This window comes from Nerophis ophidion, linkage group LG18, assembly GCF_033978795.1.
Source record: "Nerophis ophidion isolate RoL-2023_Sa linkage group LG18, RoL_Noph_v1.0, whole genome shotgun sequence".
Lineage (NCBI taxonomy): Eukaryota > Metazoa > Chordata > Actinopteri > Syngnathiformes > Syngnathidae > Nerophis > Nerophis ophidion.
The window spans coordinates 23393384-23406441 of NC_084628.1; the positions used below are offsets into that span (position 1 = coordinate 23393384).

Consider the following 13058-nt stretch of genomic DNA (forward strand, 5'->3'; position numbering starts at 1 on the left):
AAAATGGCCGCATAATTACTAATTGAAGGCACCTGAAAACGAATGAGGTTCAGTCACTCATTCACCAAATAACCTTCATGGAATTCTGCAAGCATCCACACCCGCAAAATCCACTCAACAAGTTTCTCCAAACACACCAACGGTCGGTGAATATGATTCTTCATTTAATGATGATCGAAATGTTTTGTTTGTTAAGCTTAACTTGTACCTGCAAGCTCGTTTGTTTGAACTGCTGTGTTGAAGTTGAACCACACTGCATTGCAGCATTTACCTTTCCAGCTTTCATTGCTTACGGTCTTTGACCAGTTAAAAACTAATTGTTTAAAGCACATAGAATAGAATAGAATGAACTTTATTGTCATTATATTTGCATATAACGAGATTAAAGACTCCAACTTAAGGTGCGGTAGTGGGAACAAATATGGGGTGAAATAAATGACATAAGAGGTAAAAAGGAAAAACTAACAATTGAAATAAACAGACTACTAGCCAATACAAATAATAAGCAATCCTGTAGAATATACAAAACACTATAGAAATACAAAATACTGTACAATATACAGAATTAGACAAGAGTACCGAAGTAATAAATAATCAGTGTCGGACATATTGCACTCGAAGGGTAGTATTGCACAGTAGGGTATTAGGGCAGGATATTGTATATGGGTGAATTATTATTATTTTAAGTTAGAGTTCAACATGGTGACAGCTTTGGGAAAGAAGCTGTCTCTGAGCCATCCATCCATTTTCTACCGCATATTCCCTTTTGGGGTTGCGGGGGGCGCTTGCATCTATCTCAACTACAATTGGCCGGAAGGCGGGTACACCCTGGACAAGTCGCAACCTCATCGCAGGGCTGTTTAAAGCACATGTAAAAGTTTAAAGCTTAGGCTAAAATGGCATATGTTAAAAGTACAAAATATCAATGCAAAGTTTAAAGGATAAAGTCACGGTTTGCTAAAAGTTAAAACATTATATAGAAAGTTTAAAACATTATTCAGAGGTTTAAAAGCATTTGTGAAAAGTAGTTTGAAAATAGCTGTGTAATCACATTAACTGTTTATGTGGTTTAAAGGTTTACAACATCCTGATGATTTTGAAGATCACCTGAAAAGAAACCAACAATTCTTCAAATTGGGAAAAAATCAAAAGTTGATCAATTGGAAATCGTGAGTTGTCCGTGGGTCCTTTTTGGAGTAGAAGAGTGGAACTTAACTACTACTACTAATATTAATTCACTTCTATTACTACTAATAATATTCATCCACTACTAGTACTACTACTAATAATAATATTAATTCACTTCTATTACTACTAATAATATTGATCCACTACTACTACTATTACTAATAATAATATTTATCCACTACTATTGTTACTACTTTTAATATTCATCCATTACTATTACTACTGGTACTAATAATGTTAATCCACTACTATTACAACTACTAATAATATTCATCCACTACTACTACTACTAATAAAAATATTTATCCATTACTATTGTTACTAATTCTGATATTCATCCACTACTATTACTACTGGTACTAATAATGTTAATCCACTACTATTACAACTACTAATAAATGATAAATAAATAAATGGGTTGTACTTGTATAGCGCTTTTCTACCTTCAAGGTACTCAAAGCGCTTTGACACTACTTCCACATTTACCCATTCACACACACATTCACACACTGATGGAGCGAGCTGCCATGCAAGGCGCCCACCAGCACCCATCAGGAGCAAGGGTGAAGTGTCTTGCTCAGGACACAACGGACATGACGAGGTTGGTTCTAGGTGGGATTTGAACCAGTGACCCTCGGGTTGCGCACGGCCACTCTCCCACTGCGCCACGCCGTCCCTAATATTAATCCACTACTATTACTCTTACTAATATTCATCCCCTACTATTACTACTGGTACTGATAATGTTAATCCACTACTATTACAACTACTAATAATATTAATCACTACTATTACTCCTAATATTCATCCTCTACTATTACTGCTACTAATAATAATATTCATCCCCTACAATTACTGCTACTAATAATATTAATCCACTACTAGTACTACTACTAATAGTGTTAATCCACTACTGTTACAACTACTAATTATTATAATCCACTACTATTACTTCTAATAATGATATTCATCCACTGTTATTACTACCACTAATAATAATATTCATCACCTATTATTACTAATATTCATCCACTATTACTAATAATATTAATCCACTACTAGTACTACTACTAATATTTATCATAATAATCATCCACTATTAGTACTACTAATAATATTAATCCACTACTAGTACTACTACTAAGTGTTAATCCACGACTGTTACAACTACTAATTATTATAATCCACTACTATTACTTCTAATAATGATATTCATCCACTGCTATTACTACTACTAATAATAATATTCATCACCTATTATTACTAATATTCATCCACTATTACTAATAATATTCATCCACTACTAGTACTACTACTATTTATCATAATAATCATCCACTATTAGTACTACTAATAATAAAAATATGAATCCATTACTATTACTACGACTACTAATATTAATCCACTATTACTATTAGTATGAATCCACTACTCATACTACTACTACTACTAATAATAATAATATGAATCCACTACTAGTACTACTACTAATAATAATATGAATAAACTACTAGTACTACTAAAAATAATATGGATCCCCTAGTATTACTACTACTACTAATATTATTCCACTACTAGTACTACTAGTAATAACATGAATCCACTAGTTCTGCTACCAATACATTGTAATGGTAATGTGCATATTCATAATAATTCCAACAATAATAATAATAAAGATTATCACCATAACGGATGACAGTACCACAAAGTACTACCTGAAATATGACTACTACAAATAATAATTGTAATCATAAACATTCTAACAATACTAATCATCATAGTAATGACAATACTACTTGTATTAATATAATCATTTTAATAATTATATTCAAAATTATAATCAACGTTGTTAGCATAACAATGGTGACAACAATATAGTAATAGTAAAATATTTGTAATATAATACAAATTCTGACTATAATTATTACAACAATGAAGACAATAAAACTACTACCCAAATGATTATTGTAGTCCATCCATCCATCCATTTTCTACCGCTTATTCCCTTTCGGGGTCGCGGGGGGCGCTGGCGCCTATCTCAGCTACATTCGGGCGGAAGGCAGGGTACACCCTGGACGAGTCGCCACCTCGTCGCAGGGCCAACACAGATAGACAGACAACATTCACACTCACATTCACACACTAGGGCCAATTTAGTGTTGCCAATCAACCTATCCCCAGGTGCATGTCTTTGGAAGTGGGAGGAAGCCGGAGTACCCGGAGGGAATAATTGTAATAAAATGTTAACAATTATGTATTCATAACAATGAAAATGTTACTAATACTTAAATTATTGTAATGATAATTATAATGAACATTCTAACAATCACATTTAACATCTATATCCTAATAATAAAGACAATACTAATATTACTTAAAATGATAATAAAATAATTGTAATAACAATCAATTATAACAAAAACTGGTATTTTCTTTCATTTTCTACCACTTGCTAATACTTATACAATTGTAATACTTATAATAATAAAAAAAATAATAATAAACATAACAATGGTGACAATTCTTCTTCTACTTAAAATAATACAATAATTGTAGTAATTATCATAAAAACCTTTTCCATTCATCCATATTCTACCGCTTGCTATTACTTATAAAATTGTATTGATACTCATAATTCTAATAATAAAAATAAACATCTTCATCAAAACAATGGTGACAGTTATACTACCACTTAAAATAATATAATTGTAATTATTATCATCATGAAAACCTTACCCATCCATCCATCCATTTTCTACCGCTTGCAATACTTATATAATTGTAATAATAATCATAATAAAAATGCTAACAATAATAAACATAATTATGAGAATTCAATTACTACTTAAAATAATAATACAATAATTGCAATAATTATAAGTTTCAACAATCAATTACCATTACAATGAAGACAATATTACAAAATAATTGTTATAATTTTAACAATTTGAACAGCTGAGATAGGCTCCAGCACCCCTCCCGTGACCCCGAAAGGGACAAGCGGTAGAAGATGGATGGATGAACAATTATAATCATAACAAAGGTGACAATTGTACTTCTACTTAAAATAATTGTAAAGATATATATATTATATCAAAATATAGTAATCATGTTAAGCATTTCAGTAATCAACATCATAACACTGGTGACTATATTACTACTAAAAATAATTGTAATAACAATTCTAACAATAACCATCATTACATCATGGACACATAAGTACCTCAAACACACACGCACAGTTAGCTGCGCCACAAACGTGAAGAAAACCTCCACCGTCTGACCTTTTGACCCCCGCTCAGCGTGCTGGTTTCTGTTTGACTCAGGTGCGTCTGCTGTGCCAATCAGTTAAGGTTGTCATGGCAACAAGAGAACGTAAAAGCAAACAGGCCCAGAGTGAGAACCTGGTACACACACACACTCTCCAAGTAAAACCATGGTGATGTTTTTTTACCTAAAATGGTCTTGTGACTTCCACGATTGTTTATGCAGGGAAACTCAACTCGGAACACTTTCTTGTAAGCAGGAAGTGGATCATTCTCACACCCCCCCCCCCCCCCCCCCCACACACACACACACAGTCGATTTCGTCATTTATTTGTGAAAATATATTTGCTGATGGGTAGGAGGACATGTATATACAGTGATCTCTTATAAATACAGCTTTATGTACAAATTAAATAATAAATTAACAAACACATATTTTTGGTATCAAATGGCGTACAAAAATAACATGTTTTTTTTCTTCCCGGGAGTGTCAGGAATGTCACGCTTCCACGGCGTGTGATTGTTGTCGTGTCTCAGGCACTTTCAACGCATCCTCTTCTTGCTCTTACTTTGAAATTGCACAGGAAGCACTTGATGTAGATGCTGATTTGAGGAGCTCTTGGATAACGTGTGGGAAAAATGTATCATTGCATGAACAATCCAGAGAGAGAGAGATAGATAGAGAAAGAGTGCAAAATAACGCAGGACATTCAGTCGGTGGTTTTGTCGTTGCAGCGGAACGTTTGTCTCCAGCAATAAGCAGCAATAAATAGTCCTAGGAAATAAAGTCCTGGACAGGAAGCCTGTAGCCTCGCTCCATGGACGTCACTCACACCTGCCAGGGACAGGGAGAGAGCGGTGAGTTGTCATGTTACTTTAGTGTGTGTGTGTGTGTGTGTGTGTGTGTGTGTGTGTGTGTGTGTGTGTGTGTGTGTGTGTGTGTGTGTGTGTGTGTGTGTGTGTGTGTGTGTGTGTGTGTGTGTGTGTGTGTGTGTGTGTGTGTGTGTGTGTGTGTGTGTGTGTGTGTGTGTGTGTGTGTGTTTTCTTGTTTGTACCCTTCTTGAGACATCAACAAGGAAAAGTAGCTTCCATATAAGGACGGGTGAACAAGTTAAAAGCATTGCATCTAATAGTCATCGGCACATTACAACAACAAAAAATCTCCTTCGCACCTCTGGTGGTGAAATCTAACCCCTTTTTTTTTTTTTTTTTTTTTTTTTTTCAAATTGACTGTCGCTTTTAAAAATGCTCCCCCTCTGGTCAACATATGAAATAACTAGTGTGTGTACAAAAAATTTAAGTGCTCCCGCTCTGGCCAACAACTTCTTGAGACAACAAGGAAATGTAGCTTCCATATGAGGACCGGTGAACAAGTTAAAAGCATTGCATCTAATAGAGAGCCAAATAGTAGATTCCGTGAACATTGTTCCAAAGGCAGGATTTTTTTGTTTATTTAATGTGCACACAAAAGTAAACGTTGCCAGGTGCATATATGATAAAACAAGGTGGCAGCTAAAGGACTTCTCTATTCATCCCCGAAAAAACTCGCCAGGGGAACAGCTGATTTTACAACTTCCGGTGCTGACGTAAGACAAACTACATGTGACCATAGGATGAAGGAATACACTATAAAACTATAGTGGCCATTAACAGTTAGCGTCTACAGCTGGGTTAGCCAAAGTGCGGTACAGGGGCCATTTGTGGTCTGTGACTGCTTTGTCATCGGCCTTTAAGCACATTACAAAAAATAGATATCTCCTTCGTACCCCTGGTGGTGAAATCTATCTCAATCATGTATCAAATTGACTGTGTGTCGCTTTTAAAAGTGTTCCCCCTCTGGCCAACATATGTATGAACAAGTGTGTGCAAGACATTGAAAGACACCTCTTTGGGCCAATTTTTTTTTTTTTTAATAAATATGTATATAGACAGATACGGTAATAACTTGAAGTAAAGACTGAAGATTTATTAAGACCAATTACAAACAAAACAAAAAAATCGGAAAAAACAAACAAACTAAAAGCTCACCTTTGTTAGAGTTGCATAGTTTGTGGATATTACTAATGAAAATATAATTCTTTAAATACCTGGAAAGGCTGGTCCTAGAAAGGTAGGCATTTTTCAAAGGTCTAAAGAAGGTAAGAAACACGTGTGTGTGTGTTTGTGTGTTTGTGTGTTTGTGTGTTTGTGTGTTTGTGTGTGTGTTTGTGTGTGTGTGTGTGTGTGTGTGTGTGTGTGTGTGTGTGTGTGTGTGTGTGTGTGTGTGTGTGTGTGTGTGTGTGTGTGTGTGTGTGTGTGTGTGTGTGTGTGTGCGCGCGCGCGCGCGCATGAGTGCATGCGTGTGTGTGACCTCACCTCAGTAGCAAAGACACACTGCTCCAGTTGCTCGGGGTTGATGAAGACCGGCTGGTAGCAGACATCTTTGACAAGACTGAGAGGTGGAATGCTGGCAGACGACCTGCACGGACACACACTCGTTAGATTGAGAGCAATAATAGGAATATAAATACAATAATACTTGTATACAATAATAGTAGTACTACTATTTCTGCTACTATTAACATTGACAGTATTAGTAATAAAAGGCATGATCATAATTACAACAATAATAATAACTACAACTTACGATAAAAATTTCAACTATATTATTGTTGCAATGATGACATATTAATACTAGTTATAACAGTATTAATGAAAAATTAACGATATAATACAAAATTCAACAATAATCATAACGAAGACTATACTACTAATACTTATATCAAATATAAAAATAATTCAAACAAGAATAACAACTTAAAAAATTCAGTTAAATCATTGTAATAATTAACATAACAAAAATTGGAACATCGTCATCTGATTGGTGACAGTGCTACTACCACTGATAGTAATACCTGCAAGAGAATTCTGACAGCAATCATAAGAGTGATGCCAATACTAGTAATACTACTAATGAAAATTATTAATAATCCTAATGAATATTTGAACAATAATGATAATCATCAACAGTTAGGGCAATATTGTTACTAAAAATAATGCAAATAAAAATATTTGTTTAATAATTGTAATAACATAAATACGAACAAAAATCCTCATAATTATGAAAATACTACCACTGATAACTGCAATCACACTGAACATTTGAACAGTAATAATCATAACAGTGATGCATATACTAATATTACTACTGATGTTGTCAATCATGAAATATTTAATTATACAAATAATAATCATCATTATAAAAACAGTGATGCATATATACTAATACCACTACTGATGTTGTCAATTACATTTTAACAATAATCATACAATCATTTTTACCAATTTTACAAATAATAATTTGCATCAACAATGATGGCAATAATTATTAACAAATATTTTAGTAATTGTCATAATCACAGTAATAATAATCAAATCAATCTGGGAAATACTTCTATAAAGCCAGTGAAGTTGGGACGTTGTGTAGATAGTAAATGAAAACAGAATACAAAGATTTGCAAAAATCTTTTTCAACTTATATTCAATTGAATAAACCGCAAAGACAAGATACTTAACGTTATCCAAGCAACGTTATCAAGGACGCCCCTGCTTATTTTAGCAAGACAATGCCAAGGCACATGTTAAAACAGCGTGGCTTCATAGTAAAAAAGTGCGGATACGAGACTGGCCTGCCTGTAGTGCAGACCTGTCTCCCATTGAAAATGTGTGGAGCATTATGAAGCCTAAAATACCACAAAAGAGACCCCGGACTGAAGCTGGGCGATATATCGATATATATGATATATTGCAGGTTTGTCTCTGTGCGATATAGAAAGCCTATATCGTAATATTCGAGTATACGTTCTCACGCAGTTGTTTTTAGCTGCGGGTATTACACTTGAGGCTCTTCCAACTCCTTCTTGTGTCTCCTTCTCACAGACAAGCAGGCGCACATTCTTACACACGTCACATACTGTCATCATACGTCACATACGTATACGCCCTCGCCCAGCAGAGAGATAGCAAACTGGGCTACGTTAGCTGCTAAACGTAGCCGTACGAGTGGGAATACGAGAGAAAGGTGTGGATCTGGTAACAAATGAAGACTTAATTCCCAACAAAAACAGCAGGGTGTCCATCGTCTGGCGGTGGTTCGGCTTCAAGTGGGAATATGTCGAATAGACAACTTTAATTTGTCAAGTGTGGGGCAAAAGCGTTGTTATAAAAAGTAGCATTACTGCTAATATGTAGCATCATTTGAAAGTCACTCGCTAGAGAATGAAGAAAATTTCATAACCGCAGTAACATACCACATAGTGAAGGAAGAATACTATTTGATTTCCTATTATGCAGCTCATTTTTATTTGACAGTTAAAATGTCTCTGACAATCTTGCACTTTCTGTTAAGGAAATGACATGAATGTTTGTGCCATTGCTTAATAACTTTAATAAATACACTTTTGGTCAATTGACCTAGTTGTGATATCCCTCTCTGCATGAAAGTTTAAAAGTAGCATATATGAATGCAGTATGAAGAATGTTTTAATGTAGACACATAGAATCATCATACTGCTGTGATTATACGCATCAAGTGTTCATTCAAGGCCAAGGCAAAATATTGTAATATATATCATATATCGCGATATTAAATAAGCGGTAGAAAATGGGTGGATGGATAAAAAAGGCCGTATCGCCCAGCCCTACTGTTGAACAACTTAAACAGTACATCAAGCAAGAATGAGAAAGAATTCCACCTGAAAAGCTTCAAAAATTGGTCTCCTCAGTTCCCAAACGTTTACTGAGTGTTGTTAAAAGGAAAGGCCATGTAACACAGTGGTAAAAATTAAAAGTTAATTATTGTTTGAAAAACATTTTTTTTCTCAATTTGAACATTAAGTATCTTTTTTATTCAAATGAATATAAGTTGAAAAGCATTTGCAAATCATTGTATTCTGTTTTTATTTACAATTTACACAACTTGCCAACTTCACTGGTTTTGGGTTTTGTACTACTACTAGTAGTACTAATAATTGTACAACTAATAATAGTAGTAATAATACTACTAATACTTCTACTACTAATAATATCATTAGTACTACTAACAATAATACTAATACTACTACTTATCCCACAACTAATTCAATAACACTGCTGCTACGACTACCAGTATTACTACTACCGCTAATATTACTTCTAGTACTGTTACCACTACTACTACTAACTTCTGCTACTATTAATAATAATAATAATAATAATAATAATATAAATACATCTACTACCACTATAACTAATAATAACCAACCAATAATTAATACTACTGGTACTACTGATAATTATACTATTAACTAATATTAATACTAGTACCACTAATACTTCTACTACCAAAATAACAGTACTACTACTAACACTACTATTAACATTGATAGTACAACTGATACTTCTACTACTAGTAACATCAGTACTACTAAATTGTATTACTACAAATACTTCTACCACTAATACTACTGCTACTAATATTAATAGTACTACCAATACTACTACTATTAACAATAATAGTGCTACTAATACATCTACTACTACTAACAATAATAACAGTACTACTAAACGTGTTTGTAATATATTGTCTTGTACTATCAATACAACTTCTACAACTAATACTTTTACTACTACTATTAATAGTACTCCTATTACATCTACTACTACACTAATAATAGTACTACTAAAATGTTTTGCTACTACTATTAAAACATCTATTAGTAATACTGCTATAACTAGTATTTATAAAAATATTAGTACTTGTACTACCACGACTAGTACTGCTACTACTAATAATAGTGATATAATACTAGTACTATTACTTATACTACAAACGATAATGCATCCATTACCATTACTACTACCACTACGAATAATAACAATAACCATAATAGTATTATTAATACTAGTAGTACTAATACTTCTACTACTAGGAAAAAGAATTAATAGTAATACTAATACCAGTAATACTATTTTTACTACAGCTATGAATAATAATAGTAATAATACCAATAATACTTCTACTACTACTACTGATAATGCATCTACTACCACTACTCCTATGAATAATAATAACAATAATACTAACATTACTATTTTTTCTACTACTACTGATAATGCATCTACTACCATTACTACTCTGAAAAATAATATAAATAAATAAATGGGTTGTACTTGTATAGCGGTTTTCTACCTTCAAAGTACTCAAAACGCTTTGACACTACTTCCACATTCACCCATTCACACACACATTCACACACTGATGGAGGGAGCTGCCATGCAAGGCGCTAACCAGCACACATCAGGAGCAAGGGTGAAGTGTCTTGCTCAGGATACAACGGACGTGACGAGGTTGGTACTAGGTGGGGATTGAACCAGGGACCCTCGGGTTGTGCACGGCCGTTCTCCGACTGCGCCACGCCGTTACTAGCACCACTACTATAAATAATGATAATCTACTACCATTACTACTACCACTACTACTCTGAATAATGATAATACTATTACTACTAATACTTCTACTACTAATGATAATGCATCTACTACCATTACTACTAGGGAAAATAACACTAGTACTGCTAATACTTCTACTATTATTGATAATCTACGAACATTACAACAATCTCTACTACTATGAATAATACTAGTACTACTAATACTACTTTTACTAATTATAATGCATCTACTACCATTACTACTACCACTACTACTATGAAAAATAGTAACAATACTAGTACTACTAATAATGATAATGCATCTACTACCATTACTACTACCACTACAACTATGAAAAATAACAACACTAGTACTACTACTAACGATAATGCATCTACTACCATTACTACTAGTACTACTAATACTTCTACTACTACAAATGATAATGCATCTACTACTACCACTATTACAAAGAATAATAACAATACTAGTACTACTAATACTTCTACTACTACAAATGATAATGCATCTACTACTACCACTACTACAAAGAATAATAACAATACTAGTACTACTAATACTTCTTCTACTACAAATGATAATGCATCTACTACTACCACTACTACAAAGAATAATAACAATACTAGTACTACTAATACTTCTACTACTACAAATGATAATGCATCTACTACTACCACTACTACAAAGAATAATAACAATACTAGTACTACTTATACTTCTACTACTACAAATGATAATGCATCTACTACTACCACTACTACAAAGAATAACAATACTAGTACTACTAATACTTCTTCTACTACAAATGATAATGCATCTACTACCATTACTACTACTATTAAAAATAATAATACTAGTACTATTAATAATTGGACTACTACTAATGATAATTAATCTACTACCATTACAACTATGAATAATAACAGTAATACTAGTACTACTAATACTTCTTCTACTACAAATGATAATGCATCTACTACCATTACTACTACTATTAAAAATAATACTAGTACTATTAATAATTGTACTACTACTAATGATAATTAATCTACTTCCATTACTACTACTATTAATAATAACAATAACAGTAATACTAGTACTACTAATACTTATACTACTAGTAAGGATAATGTATCTACTACCATTAGTACTACTACAAATAAGTTTAATAATATAAGGTCCATACCGGTCAAATTTGTTTTTGTTGAGTTGTTCGTCTTTGGCAAGGTTGCAGTCGGCCATTTTGTTTTTAAAGATGGCCCCGTTGTCTCGGCCCACCAGAGCGACGTCCTTGTTGGACACTTTCACCTGTCCCCCAGGAAGGTGGAAGTTCTCCTTCTCCTTGAAGCCGCTCAGCAGCGCTCCCGCCAAGCTGACGCTCCTGGCTCCGCCCCCGCCAATGACGGCGTTGCGGTTGTTGACCGCCTCTAGGTCGTTCTTGACTGAGGTGGATAGGGCGGCGAGCCCCTTGCCCCAGCGGAGCTGACGCAGGATAAAGACGGCGGCGCACGCCAGCAGGGTCAACGTCAGCACGCCAAAAACGCAGGCGGCGGCCAGCACTGCAGGGAAGCTGCCATTGTCGGGGGTAGAGGTGAGGGCAGGGGCAGGAGGCGGCGTGGTCTTGAGGGCGTACTCGCAGCGTGCGCCCATGAAGCCCGGCAGGCACTGGCACACGGGGCCCGAAAAATGGGCGTAACACTTGCCGCCATTGTCGCAGGGGAAGTGGTCGCAGGGATTGGAGCGCACGGAGCAGTCCTTGCCGCTGAAGCCCAGCGTGCACGTGCACGTGAAGTCGTTGACGCTGTCCACGCACGTGCCGGCGTTGTGACAAGGGTTGCTAGCGCAGTCGTCCACATTGGTCTCGCAGAGTGTGCCCATGAAGCCCAGCCGACATCGACACACCACCCTCTGACCCAAGTCCAAACAGTGAGCGCCTGCAGGGAAAAACACACTTTAAATACGACATATTTCGAAAAACACACTTTGAATGAATGAACAAAATAAGTTCATTTCGGTCATAGAATCAACCATCAACCATTTTGTGTCACCAGTTTAACAGTACAGATTAGACATATTTAACAATCATGCACAAAAAGAAAAGAAAACAAAAAGAATGACTGAAAGAGGAATAG

At 34.8% G+C, this 13058-nt stretch overlaps 1 protein-coding gene and 1 long non-coding RNA gene across 2 annotated transcripts in view; one reads left to right on the forward strand and one right to left on the reverse strand.

Moving 5' to 3' along the window:
• LOC133536965 (uncharacterized) overlaps positions 1-13058 on the forward strand; it is a 51056-nt gene continuing 37998 nt past the window's right edge. The window contains exons 1-2 of the long non-coding RNA XR_009802585.1: positions 1-142; positions 5191-5313. This is a non-coding gene — a long non-coding RNA (uncharacterized LOC133536965). The remainder of the gene's footprint in view (positions 143-5190; positions 5314-13058) is intronic.
• The window catches only part of dlc (deltaC), a 60371-nt gene continuing 52082 nt past the window's right edge, over positions 4770-13058 (reverse strand). The window contains exons 8-10 of the mRNA XM_061877735.1: positions 12113-12860; positions 6811-6913; positions 4770-5290 (exon numbers count right to left, since the gene is read on the reverse strand). Coding sequence (XP_061733719.1) covers positions 5285-5290; positions 6811-6913; positions 12113-12860 — 857 coding nt within the window. The 3' untranslated portion in view covers positions 4770-5284. The remainder of the gene's footprint in view (positions 5291-6810; positions 6914-12112; positions 12861-13058) is intronic.